At 53.8% G+C, this 21,105-nt stretch overlaps 2 protein-coding genes across 2 annotated transcripts; both read left to right on the top strand.

The window, feature by feature from the left end:
* Positions 1–1,264: 1,264 nt before the first annotated feature.
* On the top strand, positions 1,265–1,833 carry PHYSODRAFT_288863 (hypothetical protein; the record flags this gene model as incomplete). Its single annotated transcript, XM_009538452.1, has 2 exons — positions 1,265–1,451; positions 1,561–1,833. Coding segments are annotated over 2 exons (216 nt in total), but the record flags the coding sequence as incomplete, so codon positions are not given.
* Positions 1,834–17,480: 15,647 nt separating this feature from the next.
* PHYSODRAFT_528736 (hypothetical protein) lies at positions 17,481–17,813 on the top strand (the record flags this gene model as incomplete). The annotated part of the gene is made up of 1 exon (XM_009538451.1): positions 17,481–17,813. A coding segment is annotated over one exon (333 nt), but the record flags the coding sequence as incomplete, so codon positions are not given.
* Positions 17,814–21,105: the final 3,292 nt, after the last annotated feature.

Here is a 21,105-nt window from a genome sequence, read left to right as displayed (position 1 = left end):
GAACCAGTCATCACCATAGTGTGAAGCAGTGCATCGGAGCGCATCTACTCCATCAAAGCAGTCCAAAACTTGCTGCAGAACTTGCTGTCGCGGTCACTCACGTTACTCGAGGGCAGGCCGTAGTAGCGAACGACATGATCGAAGAATAGCCGCGCAGTTGCCTCAGCTGTCACGTCCTTCGTAGTCGGAATATAACGCGGGCGCTTACTGAGTCTGTCCACGACGACAAGTACCGCATTGTAGCCATTCGAAGGTGGCAATCCTGTCACAAAGTCCATCGTTACATGCTGCCAGCAGTAGTCGGGAATCGGGAGTGGCTGTAATAAACCCTGGTGGGCTCGGGTGCTGCTCTTACTCCGCACGCAGCATTCACACGTAAGAACATACTGTTCAACATGTTTTCGAAGCCCTTGCCAGTAGAACCATTGCCGCACTGTCAGATACGTGCGCGTCACTCCCGGGTGAGCTGAGATCGCGTTATCGTGGTAATCATGGAGGACTCTTAGCAGGATTTCATCAACGACAGGAAGCACGATAATGCTCGCACGGCCATCAGTCTTCAGCTTCAGCAGACTATCGTGGTATTGAAAACGGTGGTGCTCGTACGCGGAGCTTCTCTGGAAAGCAGCGACGATGGCCTGCAAGTCCTTGTCGCGCTGGTAACCGTCTAGTATCATCTGGTGAAAGTCACTATCGAGCTGCGTAACCATCGTAAGTGGGCTTGCGTCCATGTTAGCTTGCACCACAGATCCAAATGCACTGTTGCCTTGAACAATCATCTTCTCCATGCGGGAGCTGTACAAGTTGTCAAACACGACGCTACTTGCCGTAACGGGAGGTCGCGACAGAGCGTCGGCCACGACGTTAAGATGCCCCGCCCGATGCTCCAGCTTGAAGACGAATTGTCAAAAAAACTCCGTCAAGCGTGGCGACAAGTCCGGATGCGAAAGAAACCAGCGGCATGCCGAGTTGTCGGTGAATACAACGAACTCACGTCCCAGCAGATACACACGCCACTTGCCCATACAGAGCTTAATAGCGAAAAGCTCCTGTTCATGCGTTGGCCACTTCTGCTCATTCGTTTTCGTTTTAAGCTGAGGTGCATTACAGTCATTTACACCTTTGCCAATCCAAGTTGGCAGCAGTGTAAAGCAAAACGGTGTGAAGTAACTTAAGTAGCATCCAAAAATCGGAAAATAATTTCTGAAATTAGTATTTAGAGCAATGTGGATTTAGTGCAGAGCAAACTCAAATCACTGGTCAGATCGTCCAGCGCCAAGCCGCTGATGTCAAGAAGAGAGGCGGCGCGCGGGCGGCGTGCACGAAGTGTACTCCAGAAATGGAGGAAGCTCTCGTGGGCTACCTGGAAGACAACTGCCAGTACACACTCGTGCAGATGCAAGAAATGCTTGCGTTCGACTTCAGGGTGCACATCAGCACTACGTTGATCAGTAAGAAGCTTTGCTATAAGCTTTACACTGTTAAGCAGGTACGCCTTCAAGTTATTATGCTATCACTTTTACCATCTATGTACTGTACTAAGTATGTTCCCTGTGATAGGTTCGCGTAGAGCCCGAGACCTGCAATAATGCTGTAAATATCGAGAAGAGGAGGGTGTTTGGTGAAGCGTTGCTGAAGCATGAGCGGAACGGTGCTTTTATCGTGTATTATGACGAGACCAACTACATGTACAACCTGTACTGTAAGCGGACGCAAGGTCTGTCGCCGCTGCTATTCGTAGCGAGCCCATGGAGTATGGAACTTAGATGTTTGCTGTGGACTAAATCCACATTGGTCTGTACTAATCCTCGAAAATAAATTTTTGAAAAAAATATTTTTCGTATTTACGGGACTCTCGGCTTTGCCTTACACTACTGCCAACTTGGATTGGCAAAGGTGTAGAGTCCCTAACGACCTAAAAAATGCCCGACCCTCTGATGCTTACAGATCATCTGAGGGTTTGCTAGCTACCGCTACTGGTGCCAGCAAATGTGTAGGCTCGGCATCCGTCCTCTTGATCCGGGTGAGTGTCCATCCAGTGCACTTCTGCTCATTCACATTCAGCTTCTTGCTGAAATAGGCGACAGGGTGGTCAAAGCCATTGTGTTCCTGGCTAAGCACCCCACCGACCGCCAACTTGGAGGCGTCGGTAGTCACAATAAACGCCTTCGAAGGATCAGGCAGGCGTAAGATCGGAGCGGAGAGTAGCTGGCGCTTGACGGCGTGCACCGCCCGGCTGTGCAGGGTCGTCCACACCCAAGTAACATCTTTCTTGAGCAAGTCGGACAGCGGAGCCACGAGATCAGCAAAGAGCGGAACAAAGCGACGATAATAACCCGCTAATCCGAGAAAACGCTGGAGATCACGTACATTCTGGGGAAGCGGCCAATTGGCGAGAGCGGACGTCTTGTCAGGATCAACGGAGAGTCCTTCACGTGACCGACAAACGTAACCGAGTCGCGAGCAAAATGGCACTTCGAGCGCTTCACAAACAGTTTTTCTTTGCGTAGCACAGTGAAAACATGGCGGAGGTGATGTGCGTGCTCCTCCAGCGAGCGCGAGTATCTAAGTACACGACAACAAAGGCCGCAAACTCGGGGCCTCCAAAGAGCGCATTCATCAGCCGTGTCCACGTACCAGGCATGCCAGCGAGGCCCATAGGGGCAACAAGCCACTGGTAAATCTCGCCATTCGCCCGGAAAGCCGTGTACATCCGTGAGCGCCTTGACAGCCGCGTCTGATGGTAGCCACTCAGTAGATCCAACGTCGAGAAGACGACAGCTCCCACCATGCGAGCAAAGAGCTCGTCAATGTACGGGAGCGGAATGCGTGGCACCACCGACATGCTATTGACATATCGATAATCAATAACCCATCGCAGCAACTTCGCAATATCGGTGACGTGTACCCAGTCGATGCGCTTGGGAATCAGGCCGGTAGTGGGGTCCTTCTTCGGCACAGCAAAAATATTCGAGACCCACGGAGAAAACGACTTGTCTATCCACTTCTTGTCAAGGAGCTTCCGCACAAAATCATCAAGTGCCACGCGCTCGACCTCTGAGTGGCGAAAAGGAGCTCGGGAGCTGGGCTAAGCGCCTGGTTTCATCACCACATCGTGCTCAATAGGTCGCATCGGCGGGAGACCGTCTGGTTGCTCGTCCGGCATGGCGTCTGCAAACTCGTTCAGTACGCGGGCAATAATATCGGGTACCACCTTGGCCACGACACTGGCATTCATGTAAATGCGATAGACTTCCTCGTAGTCGCCAGTGCGTAGACCGACCAGGAAGTCATCCATACTCAGCACATTGCACTCGCACTGATCTGCAGGGAGCTCTGCACCACGCTCGGAGCTGAGTGTACTGGCGTCACGGGGGGGGGGGGGCACAATCGTCGCTAGGCGGGACGTAGCGGGGGTTGGAGGCGGTCCGCGCGAGATAACACCACGGCCCCAATCAATGCAAGGGTTGGCACGGGGTTACACGCACAAGTGGCTACAGTCACTTGTTACTCCAACAAACACGATGTCTGTTAGAGGTTCGAAAGACTTTCTCGACCTTGGTGTAGACAGACCAAAGACTACATACATTTACGACCACCACGACGGGTGGTCCATAGAGACTTTGGATTCCTATTGGCTGAGAGCAGCATCTCTTAGCCAATGAGCGACATGCATAGCATTGGAATCCTGCTAACCAGCCGTTGGTAGATTCCTATCTTAGAATATTACATTTAGAGGAAGTCAGAAACATAAAACAAAAATAGCAGTTCTCATTTTAACCCAAAAATATTATTTGGATCGTTTATTTAGATTAATCTATACTCGGAGGCCCGAGTATAATTAACTCTAATTTAAACTAGGCTACGCTTCCTCACATACACGCGCACACGTGTAAGCTAAAGTAGTGGGCCAAAGTAGGCCCATTACACCTGGTAGCACTTTGTAGTCCGTCCAACGACCGACTACCTGAGTTCGTACGTCACCGCACGAACGCGGAGCTGAGAACCTTCCCATGGATACAGAGGTGCCCATGGAAAGCTCCACTATGCCTGCAACTCACGTTGCACGCGCTGACTGTCCCCACCTGTCGGATCCAGAGTGGGAGGCTCTCCAACGACTGTCAACAGTCATTGGTGAGGCGGCTGTAGCTACGATGCTGCGTACGCTAACGCCGACAGAGCAACACGGTGTTGCTCTGGGCTTCATCCTGAAGGAGCAACGCGATGTTGCTGCTACTACCGCGGTGCCGTCCGGGACGACATCACGCGCGCAATCGCTGAAGCTCAATGTGAGTAACTATGTCGGAAGAGAGGGTGAACCCCTCCTCCGTTGGCTTGTCGAACTCGACACTGCCATTGCGGCTCGACGTATCGACGTATCGTCGACCCGTTGTCGAAGGTCGCGTTCGCCATTTCATGTCTTGGCGGACGTGCAAGAAGTTGGGCGTATGGACGCCGACTCTCGGATCCTACGTGCTTTAGCACGTACGAGGGTTTCACGGAAGAGCTCAGACAAGCATTTGAGCCCCCGCAAAACGAGTTCCGGTCGAGGGCGGAGTTCCTCGACCTGCAGCAGGGCAAGCATGATGTCCATGCTTACGCTCAGAGAGCACGGTACTTGGTCTCGAACATCGTGACCAATCCGATCGACGAGGCGACCAAGGTCGTCACGTTCATGAAGGGACTGAGAGATTGGCCTGTGAAGACCAATCTCTTCCGTGAGTACCCGAGTACTCTCGAAGCTGCAATCACTCTTGCAATGCAGGAGGAGTTTAGCCTGCGGCAGGCTAAGCTGCCTGCACATGTGCCGAGGCCACAGCCACGCCCGGTAGTGAGGACGGGAGGCCCCGAACCCATGGACCTCTCGGTGCTCGGGAGTGCACGGCCCCCGTGCACCAGCAGGGTGGCTATCGCGCCGGTGCCGGGCACCGTCGCAACCAAACAAAAAACGCTGGACGCCAGTAGGCGCGGGGCGCCCTACTGGTAATGCAGTTCCGCGTGTCGACCTTGGACACGCGACACTGAGGACTGCAATCCCCAGTGAGATTCATTCTCGGTGCAAGAACCAAGATGACAAGCAAGACCTTGTCATCCTGAACGTAAACTCGATGAGAGCAAGCAGCTCTCTTCGCGCTTTGGTAGATTCTGGCGCGTCGAAGAACTTTGTTCGACTGCGAAGTCTATCGAGGCTTGACTTCGAGGATCTAAAGATACCTCGAAGTATGTTGGAGGTACGACTGGCAACGGGTGCCGTCGTGAAGACCCAGAAGCGCATGGTACGCGTGCGCTTCACGTATGAAGACCAAGAGTTTGTCGAGACCTTTATCGTCCTGGATCTGGACGATAAGTTTGACATCGTATTAGGCATGCCGCGGCTTGCACGGCATGATCCGGTCATCGATTGGGAGAAGCGCACTCTCGTGCGCTTCGGTCGCGACAGCGGAACAGTGAGCGATGGCCCTGTTGCCGCTACGCACGCACCGACAGGTGCGCGCGACTCCCCACTCGAGACAGCGCCTAATGCCGCTGTCCCGGAGCGCCCTGGGCGCGCGCGAGCACGCGCGCAAGAGCAGCTAGCGTCGGCGTTGCCGCCGACAGCTAATGAAGGAAATGTGTTGATCTCGGAGGTCGACACCCGCTTTTCAGCGAATCAGGAAGAGTCTCCGGCCTCAAGGGGCACGGATGACGCAGGCGAGTCACACGCCTCAGCCGTGGAGGCTGACGCGAATCTGATTGGATCCGTTTTGGCCAAGAATAAGAGCCAAGGTGACGAGGCGCCGTCGACTCCGGGAGTCGATGGCTTAGGTGAATTTGATTCGTCGGCTCCGGGAGCCGACGCACCCTCTGTAATGGGGGTCTCCGCCAATGGTTGGCGTCGAGGTAAGGATGGCGTGTCGACTCCGGGAGTCGACGCTGCAAGCGGTGCGGACGGTTGCAAACGTCCCGCACCGGAAAAAAACTTGCATGCTGTCGTGCACGACGAAGCGCCGGGCGACAAAGCCGGGCTTGAAGTCGCTCGCCCGCGGGATAAACCCGCCGGTGGTACTGAAGAAGAACACCCGTCCACGGCTGGGCCTGGGCGAGGTCAAGAACCAAGCGGAGCCGGGCTCCCCAAAACAAGAAGACGGCGCATGCGATGGTCGCTGCGCAAGTCTCGGTCTGGGGCCGAGACGCTACAAGGAATGTCTGCCGGGCAGACGGAGGCTGAGAAGCCGGACGTCGAGACGTTGAACGTCTTGACGCGTATCTGTGCCGGGTTCCGGTACAGGGAGATGACTCTCGCTAACCCTCCGACGCAAGCGTCGGAGTTGACTTCGCTTCCAGTAATGAACTGGAAGCGCTTCGCGCGTGACTTGCACGATGGATGCATCGAGCAAATATGCATTCTCTCGGACGCCGAGAGAACGAAGAGCGAGAATGAAGAACTGAGGCAGTTCTTCATGGAGACCACCACTGAGAGCGAGGACACTCTCAGTGCGAAGACGAAGAAGGAGCGCTTTGAAGAGCAGAGCTGGGACTCGTTGAAGACGAGTCCCTACTACGAGATCTTACGGGAGTACGCGGACGTACTTCCGGAAGAGATTCCTGCGGAGCTTCCGCAGGACAAGGGAATCCAGCACGAGATTGATCTCGTGCCGGGCACGAAGTACTGTGTCACGCGGCAGTGGCCACTGCCGCGAGAGCAGGTCGAGGCGATCGACGACTTCTTTGAGAGTCGTCGCAAAGCTGGACAAGTACGGAATCGAAATCCCCGCACAGTGCTCCGACGTTCTGTGTCAAGAAGCCACTGGGCGGCTGGCGCATCGTTCATCCGTACAACAAGCTGAACGATGCGACGATACCGGCGCAAGAGCGCCCCTGCGACCTTCAACAGGTTCGTGACGCACTTGTTGCGCTCGGTGCGCGACTTCGTACCGAGCTACTTCGACGATGTGTTCGTCCACAGCCGGGCTGCGGACGGGATAAGCGATGTTGAGATGTGCAAGGTGCATCCCCGGAAGCTGCTTGCGCTCATGCGCAAGCAGAAGCTCTACGCGAACCTGAAGAAGTGCATCTTCGAGGCGAGCGAGATACCCGTGCTCGGGTGTCTCGTTGGGAAGAACGGTGTCCGCCCTGACCCTGAGGAGGTCAGAGTGATCAATGAGTGGCCAACGCCGTCGAACGTCAAGGAACTGCGGCAGTTCCTTGGCTTGGCCACGTACTTGTGCAAGTACGTGAAGGACTACGCGGGCATGATACGCCCGCTGTCACAGCTCCTGAAGAAGGACGCCGAGTGGGTTTGGACTGCTGAGTGTCAGCAGGCCTTCGATGCAGTCAAGCGGGGCTTGACTGAGGCGCCGATCTTGGCGGTGGCCGACCAAGATCGCCCATTCCACGTTGTGTGTGACGCATCCAACTTCGCAATCGGATGTGCGTTGATGCAGCACGATCACGAGGGTCGTGATCGTGTGGTCTACTACCAATCGCGTCAGCTGAAACCAGCTGAGCGCAACTACCCGGCGCATGACAAGGAACTCCTCGCAGCGGGTTAAGCATGCCCATGAACGCTTCGAGACATTCTCGACGCGCGGGAGGCTGGAGCAGCTCCACATATCCGCAGTAGACGCTGGTATTCCATGCGCTGTGCCCGAAGGACGTTGTGTCTTCCGGGTGCGGCACGCTTGAGCGACCGCGACGTAAACGGGTACACGACGATTCGAATACCTGCGAGTCTCAAGGATATCCGTGCCTAGTTCCTGGCACGCGAGGAACGCGACGATCGCGAAACTCCGGGCGCTGCAGGTGACTACAGCGCTCGCACTCCCTTCGCGTCGGCAGTGCGTGGTGAGCTTCGTACTCCCTCACCATTTCCGGAACGTCCTGCAGCAGGAAGTCCCGCGGCTCCCATGTATCTTGGTGGAGCGGAAACCCTCTCCAACGAATACGATAACGAACCGGCTGCCGGTTCGTTTTCGGGATACTATGCTTTACAATACGCTCAATAATCCAGCGTGTTGAGCCGCGGGCGTCGCGGATCGGAGGCGGCGGTGGTGGGAACACGCCCCGGGTATGGTCAACCTGGGGTTGACCTTGGCCCGACCCTCGAGGAGCGGGTCCCTGCTGTGGAGCAGCATCAGAGCCGGGAGTTCGCCGCTCTGAAGCAGGAGGTGGCGGTCATGAGGGCTCAAGTCGCTCAGGGCTCGCTGAGCGCGTCGGACATCTCTATCGACGTGGGAGGTCGCGTCGTGCGCTTGTCCCAACGTGTTCACGCGCTGGAGCAGAGGTTCGCTTCCGCTGGGGCTTCCGCTTCGGGCCAGCCGAGCTAGGTGGCTCGTGCTGCCGGTATGGCTTCAGCCGCCCGACGTAAAAGGTCGGATGGAGGCGCATGCTAGATGGAGTATCTAGCGTGTAGGCGTTCCATGTCGTGCCAACAACGTGAACGGCCCGATAATGCGCGGAGCGAGCTTGCTGGCCCCAATGTCGGAAACCGCAGGTTTAGGCAGGTTTTGAGTAGCTAACAAAACCAATGAACCTTTCTTGAATTCATTAGTGTTGCCCCTACCAACATTGTCTGCGTTCAGCTTCTGTCGGTCGACAGAAGCTGCGATAGCGTCTTGGACAAACCGAATGACGGCTTGTCTGCGCTGCACGAAGTTGATTGCGTCCGAGCTGAACTCGTTCAGCTCGTTTCTAGCAGTAGGCCCGGCCTCTGCGTTCGTCTTCACGGTGTCTGTGTTCTGCACAGACCCGTTCTTCTTCTTCTTCTTGCTCATGTCGGCGTCTGTGCCCTGCACAGACGCGTGCTTCTTCTTCTTGCGCGTGGTCGCGGCTGACACTGTGCAAGTGTCAGTGGCATTCTGCGGCTGCTGCGTTGCAGTCGTAGATCCTCCCCCACTTAAGGAAAGAGCCACCATCCTGAGTAGACTCGGGAGGCGTGGGTGCCTGATGGCATTCACGTAGAACGGTGTATGCCCGGTCGAGGCATGCACGGAGTTGTTGATGGCGAACTCCGCCATCGGCAGGCAGTCGCTCCAGTGTTGGAACGAGTGAGCGTACCTCGTAAGCACGTCTACGAGCACGCGGTTCACGCGCTCGGTCTGCCCGTCCGTCTGCGGATGGTCCGCAGTTGACATCGAAAGTTGACTCCCAAGAAGTGTAAACACTTCTTGCCAAAGGTGTGCAGTAAAGCGCGGGTCTCGATCCGACACAATGTCGATTGGCATGCCATGGTGTTTGAGCACCATGTCAACGAACAGACGAGCCGTCTGTTTCGCAGTCACTTCAGCGGGTACCGCAGCAAGATGTACCATCTTGCTGAAGCGGTCAGCAAAGACCACAACGCCCGTGTTCCCCTGGCTGTCCGGGGGAAGACCGAACACGAAGTCCAAAGACATGGACTGCCAACACTCCGACGGAGTCGGCAGTGACTGCAAGGGAGCCCGCGCGAAAGGCGCAGGCTTCACACGTTGACAAACCTCGCAAGCACGGACGTACTTGCGCACCCATTTATACTGGTGGGCCCAGTAGAAGTCCCGCGTGAGAAGAAGGTATGTTTTCTCACGGCCCGAATGCCCCGCAGTCGGTGCATCGTGATATTCATACATGATCCTGAGTCGCAGGTGGGCACGACAACGCGGTCCGCGTTGTCGTCGACTGCACTGTAGAGTAATAACCCGTCGTGCACCCGGTAACGGTGTGCACGAGCACGAAGATGCTTCGGCAGCTTCTGACGAGCTTGGTCAGAAGGCGCTGAGCCGTAGGCCAGCAAGAGCTTCGCGTCCGCGTCGTGCGCGTACGCGACCTTCACGTCCTCCAACAGTGACGACGTCGGGGTGCTCGATCGCATGGCGTCAATGGCATTGACGTCGGCATCAGTCGTGGCGTAGTCAGGTCGACGCGAGAGCGCGTCGGCCACCACATTGAGTCTTTCGGGTTTGTACTCAACCCGGAAGTTATACTCTGCGAAGAATGAGAGCCATCTCGCCATCCGTTGCGAGATGTGCGGCGACTTCACAGCCGTCCGCAACGACGCGTGGTCCGTATAGACCACGAACGGTTTGCTTCCGAGTAGATACACTCGGAACTTCGCGAGTGCGTACTTCATGGCAAGGAGCTCCTTGTCATGTACCGGGTAGTTGCGCTCCGCTGGCTTCAGCTGATACGATTGGTAGTAGACGACACGATCACGACCCTCGTGATCGTGCTGCATCAACGCACATCCGATTGCGAAGTCGGATGCGTCACACACAACGTGGAATGGGCGATCTTGGTCGGCCACCGCCAAGATCGGCGCCTCAGTCAAGCCCCGCTTGACTGCATCGAAGGCCTGCTGACACTCAGCAGTCCAAACCCACTCGGCGTCCTTCTTCAGGAGCTGTGACAGCGGGCGTATCATGCCCGCGTAGTCCTTCACGTACTTGCACAAGTACGTGGCCAAGCCAAGGAACTGCCGCAGTTCCTTGACGTTCGACGGCGTTGGCCACTCATTGATCACTCTGACCTCCTCAGGGTCAGGGCGGACACCGTTCTTCCCAACGAGACACCCGAGCACGGGTATCTCGCTCGCCTCGAAGATGCACTTCTTCAGGTTCGCGTAGAGCTTCTGCTTGCGCATGAGCGCAAGCAGCTTCCGGGGATGCACCTTGCACATCTCAACATCGCTTATCCCGTCCGCAGCCCGGCTGTGGACGAACACATCGTCGAAGTAGCTCGGTACGAAGTCGCGCACCGAGCGCAACAAGTGCGTCACGAACCTGTTGAAGGTCGCAGGGGCGCTCTTGCGCCGGTATCGTCGCATCGTTCAGCTTGTTGTACGGATGAACGATGCGCCAGCCGCCCAGTGGCTTCTTGACACAGAACGTCGGAGCACTGTGCGGGGATTTCGATTCCGTACTTGTCCAGCTTTGCGACGACTCTCAAAGAAGTCGTCGATCGCCTCGACCTGCTCTCGCGGCAGTGGCCACTGCCGCGTGACACAGTACTTCGTGCCCGGCACGAGATCAATCTCGTGCTGGATTCCCTTGTCCTGCGGAAGCTCCGCAGGAATCTCTTCCGGAAGTACGTCCGCGTACTCCCGTAAGATCTCGTAGTAGGGACTCGTCTTCAACGAGTCCCAGCTCTGCTCTTCAAAGCGCTCCTTCTTCGTCTTCGCACTGAGAGTGTCCTCGCTCTCAGTGGTGGTCTCCATGAAGAACTGCCTCAGTTCTTCATTCTCGCTCTTCGTTCTCTCGGCGTCCGAGAGAATGCATATTTGCTCGATGCATCCATCGTGCAAGTCACGCGCGAAGCGCTTCCAGTTCATTACTGGAAGCGAAGTCAACTCCGACGCTTGCGTCGGAGGGTTAGCGAGAGTCATCTCCCTGTACCGGAACCCGGCACAGATACGCGTCAAGACGTTCAACGTCTCGACGTCCGGCTTCTCAGCCTCCGTCTGCCCGGCAGACATTCCTTGTAGCGTCTCGGCCCCAGACCGAGACTTGCGCAGCGACCATCGCATGCGCCGTCTTCTTGTTTTGGGGAGCCCGGCTCCGCTTGGTTCTTGACCTCGCCCAGGCCCAGCCGTGGACGGGTGTTCTTCTTCAGTACCACCGGCGGGTTTATCCCGCGGGCGAGCGACTTCAAGCCCGGCTTTGTCGCCCGGCGCTTCGTCGTGCACGACAGCATGCAAGTTTTTTTCCGGTGCGGGACGTTTGCAACCGTCCGCACCGCTTGCAGCGTCGACTCCCGGAGTCGACACGCCATCCTTACCTCGACGCCAACCATTGGCGGAGACCCCCATTACAGAGGGTGCGTCGGCTCCCGGAGCCGACGAATCAAATTCACCTAAGCCATCGACTCCCGGAGTCGACGGCGCCTCGTCACCTTGGCTCTTATTCTTGGCCAAAACGGATCCAATCAGATTCGCGTCAGCCTCCACGGCTGAGGCGTGTGACTCGCCTGCGTCATCCGTGCCCCTTGAGGCCGGAGACTCTTCCTGATTCGCTGAAAAGCGGGTGTCGACCTCCGAGATCAACACATTTCCTTCATTAGCTGTCGGCGGCAACGCCGACGCTAGCTGCTCTTGCGCGCGTGCTCGCGCGCGCCCAGGGCGCTCCGGGACAGCGGCATTAGGCGCTGTCTCGAGTGGGGAGTCGCGCGCACCTGTCGGTGCGTGCGTAGCGGCAACAGGGCCATCGCTCACTGTTCCGCTGTCGCGACCGAAGCGCACGAGAGTGCGCTTCTCCCAATCGATGACCGGATCATGCCGTGCAAGCCGCGGCATGCCTAATACGATGTCAAACTTATCGTCCAGATCCAGGACGATAAAGGTCTCGACAAACTCTTGGTCTTCATACGTGAAGCGCACGCGTACCATGCGCTTCTGGGTCTTCACGACGGCACCCGTTGCCAGTCGTACCTCCAACATACTTCGAGGTATCTTTAGATCCTCGAAGTCAAGCCTCGATAGACTTCGCAGTCGAACAAAGTTCTTCGACGCGCCAGAATCTACCAAAGCGCGAAGAGAGCTGCTTGCTCTCATCGAGTTTACGTTCAGGATGACAAGGTCTTGCTTGTCATCTTGGTTCTTGCACCGAGAATGAATCTCACTGGGGATTGCAGTCCTCAGTGTCGCGTGTCCAAGGTCGACACGCGGAACTGCATTACCAGTAGGGCGCCCCGCGCCTACTGGCGTCCAGCGTTTTTTGTTTGGTTGCGACGGTGCCCGGCACCGGCGCGATAGCCACCCTGCTGGTGCACGGGGGCCGTGCACTCCCGAGCACCGAGAGGTCCATGGGTTCGGGGCCTCCCGTCCTCACTACCGGGCGTGGCTGTGGCCTCGGCACATGTGCAGGCAGCTTAGCCTGCCGCAGGCTAAACTCCTCCTGCATTGCAAGGGTGATTGCAGCTTCGAGAGTACTCGGGTACTCACGGAAGAGATTGGTCTTCACAGGCCAATCTCTCAGTCCCTTCATGAACGTGACGACCTTGGTCGCCTCGTCGATCGGATTGGTCACGATGTTCGAGACCAAGTACCGTGCTCTCTGAGCGTAAGCATGGACATCATGCTTGCCCTGCTGCAGGTCGAGGAACTCCGCCCTCGACCGGAACTCGTTTTGCGGGGGCTCAAATGCTTGTCTGAGCTCTTCCGTGAAACCCTCGTACGTGCTAAAGCACGTAGGATCCGAGAGTCGGCGTCCATACGCCCAACTTCTTGCACGTCCGCCAAGACATGAAATGGCGAACGCGACCTTCGACAACGGGTCGACGATACGTCGATACGTCGAGCCGCAATGGCAGTGTCGAGTTCGACAAGCCAACGGAGGAGGGGTTCACCCTCTCTTCCGACATAGTTACTCACATTGAGCTTCAGCGATTGCGCGCGTGATGTCGTCCCGGACGGCACCGCGGTAGTAGCAGCAACATCGCGTTGCTCCTTCAGGATGAAGCCCAGAGCAACACCGTGTTGCTCTGTCGGCGTTAGCGTACGCAGCATCGTAGCTACAGCCGCCTCACCAATGACTGTTGACAGTCGTTGGAGAGCCTCCCACTCTGGATCCGACAGGTGGGGACAGTCAGCGCGTGCAACGTGAGTTGCAGGCATAGTGGAGCTTTCCATGGGCACCTCTGTATCCATGGGAAGGTTCTCAGCTCCGCGTTCGTGCGGTGACGTACGAACTCAGGTAGTCGGTCGTTGGACGGACTACAAAGTGCTACCAGGTGTAATGGGCCTACTTTGGCCCACTACTTTAGCTTACACGTGTGCGCGTGTATGTGAGGAAGCGTATCCTAGTTTAAATTAGAGTTAATTATACTCGGGCCTCCGAGTATAGATTAATCTAAATAAACGATCCAAATAATATTTTTGGGTTAAAATGAGAACTGCTATTTTTGTTTTATGTTTCTGACTTCCTCTAAATGTAATATTCTAAGATAGGAATCTACCAACGGCTGGTTAGCAGGATTCCAATGCTATGCATGTCGCTCATTGGCTAAGAGATGCTGCTCTCAGCCAATAGGAATCCAAAGTCTCTATGGACCACCCGTCGTGGTGGTCGTAAATGTATGTAGTCTTTGGTCTGTCTACACCAAGGTCGAGAAAGTCTTTCGAACCTCTAACAGACATCGTGTTTGTTGGAGTAACAAGTGACTGTAGCCACTTGTGCGTGTAACCCTGTTACATATGCTGGAGGTAAACGGAGGTAAAGGAGGTTGAAGGAGGTTGAAGGAGGTTCTTCAAGGTTTTTAACGGGTAGGTTTGTTAATGGAGGTTAGCTTAACTGAAACGGCAGGCCTATTAGACATCTGATTTGCGTCCGTCGGAACCACTCGATCTTGATTAGACGTCCCCTGTCGCATCGACCGAGCATGGTCTTCCAAATATTCTGTGTCGCAGACTGGAATTTCGGCCTCATAATCACCCGATGGTCTCTCCGATCCCTGCGACGTGGCGAAATCATGGCGCGATTCTCCCGCTCTGAATACGTCGCTGTCCTTGGGCTGCTCGTCTCTGCCGGGCGTCGGGTGAGACGCGGTAGGGTTGCCGTACGACTCTTCCGGGCTGGAATCGTCGGGGCTCTTGGACGACACGCACTCAGTGTGCACGGTGGCCACCTATCCTCCTTTCGCTGGCCGGGTCAAGATTGCCGTCGGCGTTGTGTACTGCGGCCGCTCCACAGCAGGCACCTGCACGTCGGTGGACTCAGACACGTCCTTGGTAGCGTCGGTGGTTGCTTGGTGCGCCAAGTTCTGCCACCCAGCATACCTGCGCGATCCAACGGAGCCATACCCCGGTAAGCGCGGCACTCGATCTCCGGACAGCCACATCGCGAGTCTTGTACCCTGATGCAGCACTAACTTGCGATCGCTCACGTTTGCCAGTTGATCCTTCCTGGGCCACCAGTCACAGTAGGGACCCATCAATCACCGCGCGTAACCCAGCGTTTCTGATGCTCCGTTGATCTTGTGCGCAGATTCACCTCAGCGGATCCCGCGATGTCGATCTCGCGATGACCGGTCAAAGTCACCTGTTCCACCTTGTCTCCGTAGAGCGGACATCTTCCTGCGAGCTGGATCCGCACCTCGTCCGGCAGGCAGATTGTTCCGTCGGCAAGATCGAGGAGAATACCCGCCGGTACCATAAAGTCCATGCCGAGGATTAAGTCCTGACCGCCGGTCGGCGGACCCACCCACACATCGAATAAATACACGAGTGATCCAGCGAGCGTGATCTTGACCCGTGCGCGTCCTTCCGCCATGTCTGGAGATTTTCCAACGCCTTCACACTCCAATGTCTGCCTTTCGTCAATGCAGCACCCCATCTTATGAGCAAAGGCGTATACGGGAAATCCAATGGTACCACTGGCATGTGCCAGAGTCGGGTCAGTTATCCATTATTTGATAGCTGCTAGTTTTGGGCATACGAAGGTTACGCTTTGGGAGTCGCCAGTTTATCCGTATAAAATACAATTGTAGTAGAATATGAAAAGCGGTGAACATAGTAGTACATGACGAATATGTGGTAGCATTCATAGTGTAAGTATAAGTTGATGGGTAACAGTGGTAACAAACCAAATTATCTACCTTTCAGTCGATAATAAACCAATTTATGTACCATAATCCAAAATATCTACTTAAATGTAATTTAGATTAGGTATGCTGAAGTATATGGTTAGAACTATATCGTTGTTTATTATTTATAGTGGAGTGAGTGATTGCGGAAGATAGTATGGTAAATGAGGTGGATATATGTGGTAGATTGGTGGGTATGTGGTGGGAAGTGAGTGTTTTGGTTGGGGTGTGTGGACAATGAAGAGAAGTAGACTGTAAGGCAGAAAGAAGTAAGGTGGGAGTTGGATGGAGTTGGTTCGTGTAAAAAGGTAGGGTTTCAAAACGATGCGTGTGATAGAATATATGTGGCTGATTGGTGGGAACAAAGTTAAAGTTAAAAAAATGGTTGGTGAGAGTTAATGTGGGTGGTGGTGAGAAATAGATTGTTGGATGGGAAAAAGAAAAGTGGTAGTTAAATGGGATCGGTTGATAGGAAAATGGATTACTTGATAGGCTTGAAAACCTAGATAGGAAAATGGCGTGGGGTGTACAAATCAGATGTGTGTAGAGGATTAAAGCGGTTGTTTGGTAGACATGATGTTGTAGAATGATGTTTAAGTTGGGGGATAAGATTGAAATTGGTAGTGAGAAACGGAGTGTAGGTTAAAGAAAAAATGTAATTAAAAGCAATAAAGGATGAAGTGGGTAAACAAGGTGTGTGGCAAAAGATAGACGTGGTTGGTCAGTATATGATTAGGTTGGAGTATGTAATAGAATGGGAGGAAGCAAACGACGTTGGGTGAGAATATCAATGTGGTGATAAGTGGATTGTAGGATAGGGAAAAGGAAGGCGATGGTTGGATAGATAGGGTGGATACGATATGACAAGTGGATAGTGAGGTTGGAAAAAGGAGTGTAGAGATGGTAGAGGAAAGTGTGTTGTAGGATGAAGAGAAGGGGTTCGTGGTTAAATTGAGGTAGTTGATGTGGAATTAGGTATGTGATGGGCGAATGGGGTGTGGAAAGTAGGCTTGCGATGTTTGAATGATGGATATGAGGGTAAACGAGGTTGGAAAATATGAGAGTAGAGGTGGTAGAAAAGGTGGGTTGTTAATTAAAACGAAAGAGCGAGAGGGGTGGTTAAATGGAGGTAGAGGGTGTGGAAATAGGTATGGGATATGGTATGTGTGTGAAAATGTAAAAATGAGGTGTATGAAGTAGCATAGATGTGTTTTGTTTGGAAGTGTATAATAAAGTAGGAGGTGGGGGTGGTGGTGAAAATGAATATAGAAAAAAAGATAGATGTTGTTGAATAGTGGAAATGAGGTAAAAGGTGGATAGATTTGGTTAAATTGTGGATATAAGGTGAAATGTGAATAACGAGGTTAAGAAATGAGAGTAAGGGTGGTAGATAAAAGTGGTTGTATGATGAAGCGAAAGGAGTCGGTAGTTGAATGAAGTCAGTTAAAGTTGAATTAGGTGTGGGACGTGCGAATAGTGTGCGGTAAGTAAGGTAGAGGTGAATGAATAGTGAATGCGAAGTGTAAAATGGATAATGAGGTTGGAAAATGAGAGGGGAGGTGGTGGAAAAAAGTGAATTAAGAGGAGGTATGCGGTGGTTGAATGAAGATAGTTGATGTAGAAGTAGGTGTGGTTTTTGTAAATGAGGTGGGTGAGGTGGTTTAATGGTGTATATAGAATGTAAAAAGGATATTGATGTTGAGAAAAGAGAGTAGAGAAGGTTGATAAAGTGGGTTGTAGGATAGAGAGGAGGGAGGTGGTAGTTAAATAGAATTATTTGTTGTGGAAGTAGGAATGTGGTATGTAAATAGTGTATGCGAAGTAGGATATGTGTTGTTGGATGGTGGATATAAGATGAAAAGTGAAAATGAGGTTGGAAAATGAGATAGAGGTGGTGGATAAAGTTGGTTATGTATTAACCCTATTGTGGTTGGTAGAATACAAGCAAGAAACAATGGACGTGGGTGTGGGAAGCGGACATACAAAGCAGTTGCAATCGGATGATGGATGATGTCGACGAATGGAAAGCCGCCAAAGTTAAAGGGTGCAAACTCAGCATTGCTGAGTTTGTGCACCATAAATACAAGAGAAGCACAGGAGCTACAGCTGGGGCTTCAGGCCGTTGCTTCTTGGAAGCATTCCATTCATCGCTGTACCTGTTTGGGCTTGGGGGACTGGTAACGGTCGAGCTTTGGAATGCGTACGCTCAAGCTTCCAAGAAGGATTTTTCGGAAGGCGTCACCACTGGAGAGCAGGTTGAGTTCTACAGGTTTGCCTGTTCATAGGGTGTGAAGGTCAACTTTATCACAGCGACGAAGAACCTGCTGGAAACAGCAATTCCATCGATCGAGAAGCTCGAGAAGCTATTAAGAAAACTTGATCCCGGGGTCTACGTCGTTCATGCCGCAGAAGATCTGGTAGATGCGTCGGGGAAGCCACGTATCTCCGATTGCTTTGATGAGTCCAAGTCTCCGCCGTGTGAATTGGGGTCGCTCTCAAACTTACTATGGCTCAACAATGTTATATCAATTCGACGCATCGAGAAGACCGCTGTTCAATTCAGGTACTGGGTTGTCTGCTCTGCCTGCAGCAAAACTACGAGCTCCTCAGTGACTTTGCCCACCATCTCTGGGGCGCCATCCGTCAACAACTCCCGAAAAGCTCCAAACTTCAGCACGACGTCCTCCATCAGAAAAGCTGCCACGTTTTCTGCTGTATGCTGACGCACACATCTCGCCACCGCATATCTGGTGACGTACTCTAGCGCGGCGATCACGTATCGCTCACCACCATCCGCTACGGGGAACGGTCCGGCGACATCCAAAGCCCACCGGTCGCCCACGTCACCTCCTCGAATACTCCTCAGTGGCGGAATCACTTCCCTTAGTCGCGCCTCCCGACTGTCGCACTCCTGGCAGTCGCGCACCCACCGTCCAACCTCACGTTGAAGTCGAGACCACCAGTATGACTGCGCTACTCGCCCATAGGTGTGTGGTCCCCGTAGATGGCCCGCCCATACTGAGCCGTGCATCTCCTTGAAGACAGCGGACCACAGCACCGGTGGCAGCAACACTCGCCTACCGTGCTGGGTCACGATCGTGACCAGGCCATGCGTGCGTTCGATCCTCATGCCTCGACACTGCCCTTCCACCAGGAGGCGCTGCACTAACTGGCTGCGCGCCTGTGCGTCCGCCTGATGGACTGTCAATGCCAGGAACCTCTCCGACTGTCGTAGGCGTCCCAGTAACGCTTCGACTTTCGCACTGACCCCGACTTGGTCTTGTAGTGCTGGTAGGGCTACGGCTTCTACTGGGTTTGTTCATGCTGCTACTAGCAGCATCACCGTGGACACTTCTCACAATCCTTGGGGCGCCGCAATTTTTTCGGCTCGGATGCGCGATGCTTTTCTCTGGATCGCGACGTGGGGGTTGCCATAAAAGCTCTCTCTAGAGCGAATTGGCAGCGCAGCCCACGCTCGTTTATGGGGCAAGAGTGTAGCAATTTCAGTGATTCACTTCGCTTAGCAGCAAAATGCTTGCTCGTATCCATCGATAGTTTTCCTTGGTAGCAGAGGGACTGGTATCTTCGTCAACCGATCGTCTAGGACTCCAGGCATTATCTTATGCTCAAGCGCTGCAATTTAAGTCAAATACTTCTTGGGGGTGAGAATTCATTGAGCCAGGTATTCTTCGCGGGGTGCCGGGAAATAGCATACACGACTCATCGTGCTCGTGCAGATGGTGTTGCATCAGTCGGTGTCACCTTGGGGGGGGGGGGCTCTTTTTGACACGAAGGCGGCTCTGCACCCCGCTGTACAGCCGTCGGCGGCTTGACCGACTTACACTTACAAAATGTATACTACCACACTTGCCCCATGTACTACTATGTACACCACTACTTTCCCGACGCCCAACGGCAGGTGAAGGCGATGTGATAGAGTGGCTACGATGGAAGCTTCAGGTCAACGTGAACTGACTGAATTTCTTGTGACGGTACCTATAGAATAGGCCGGTCTGGAAGCGATGGATATAACGGATGCTACAGAACAACCCAGACCAACCGAAGGGGATACCGCGGAAGGTGCAGAACAAGGCTTTGTGCTGATTTGAATACGACGGATTCTACAGAATAAGGCTGGCTGTTCGGAGGGTTGAGATGGAGTCTACAGAACAACAGATTTGTAGCAAACGTTTTAACAGCACCTCCAAATAACAACTTTACAGTAATGGTCGCATGGGGTGGAACGTGCTTGGTCGATAACATCGGAATCGGCTCCGAATTTTTTTTGACGGTACCGTGATGAAGACCAACTTTAATTGATACTAACAACTGGAATTCGTACCCCGAGAGTGGACAATGCGTTCACAATGCGTGCACTCCGAATGCACCTTGACGCCTATAGTATTTGACATGTTTAACGTTTGGCTGAAGAGTCACGGTGAAAACCCGCAGAATATAATGCCATGGCGATACCATTTGCACTATCAAGTCGCGATTATACAGAATAAGATTACTTGATTAAACTATACCTTAAAACCGCTGGAAGTATGCTATTGCAACCCCCTACAGGATGACGGTACAGCAATCGTGCACTTCCTGCACAAAATAGCTGCGAAAGTGAACAAAAGGTGAACAATGTATCCCAGTGCCCACTCACAGCGCCGAACCCCGACACCAGAACCGCGCGTACCTAAAGCTGCCGGCATAGCACTACCCTCGCCAGTCCGAGGGGCCGACCAGCGCAACGCCATGCTCAACAGGCTGTCCTTGGCCGCGGCCAGCAACCGCCTCCTCCAGCTCGTACAGTACCTACACCCGACATACAAGCACCCCCCCCCCCCCCGACATACAAGCACACACACACATACACACACAAAGGTCAGTGCCCCATTTGCGCTCTAATTTACGGCCACCGAGCCATTGGTGCCATCGCTAGGGGTCGTGTAGCCACTGGTGGTGCTGGTGGGCAAGGCGAGAATCGGGACCGAGGCCTTCTACGCGATTGCAGGCTGCGTGGGGTAGCTCATCGGATGCGTCCGGCCATGGTGATACCATTTGCGCTCTAATTTACGGCCAACGAGCCATTGGTGCCATCGCTAGGGGTCGTGTAGCCTCGGACCGAAAAGGATAGGAGTCGAACGACTATTCCTGGTGTCTGAATATATCAAGAAAATGGGCGGTGTAGACGTCCACGATCAAATTCGGTTCCAGCGCTACTCGCTCCAAAACCCAGTTGCCCTCCGGAAGTACTATAAGCAACTTTTTCTCGGCCCCGTGGACATGGCACTTATGAATGCATTTATCATCTACAAGTTCATGCAGAAGAAGAACGGTGAACAGGGGATCACACACGCGAAGTTCTTGCGCAAGTTGCATAAGGATCGGTTAGCTCTTCAAGCTTCGGACTTCACAACAACGGTTTCGGAAGACAGATATTCCGGTGGACAAGCTGATGTGGAAAGCCACAAACTCGAGCAGGGTCAAGAACGTTATTCAAACCAGAAAAAAACGACGCCAGTATCTTATACAGTATAACACACCATAAGGTGTGTTCAGTTTTCGGCGCGGGCAAGGGCT

Source organism: Phytophthora sojae (assembly GCF_000149755.1).
Source record: "Phytophthora sojae unplaced genomic scaffold PHYSOscaffold_12, whole genome shotgun sequence".
Taxonomy (NCBI): domain Eukaryota; phylum Oomycota; class Peronosporomycetes; order Peronosporales; family Peronosporaceae; genus Phytophthora; species Phytophthora sojae.
Note: the sequence above shows the minus strand (reverse complement) of the source record. Positions and strands in the feature narration are given on the sequence as shown.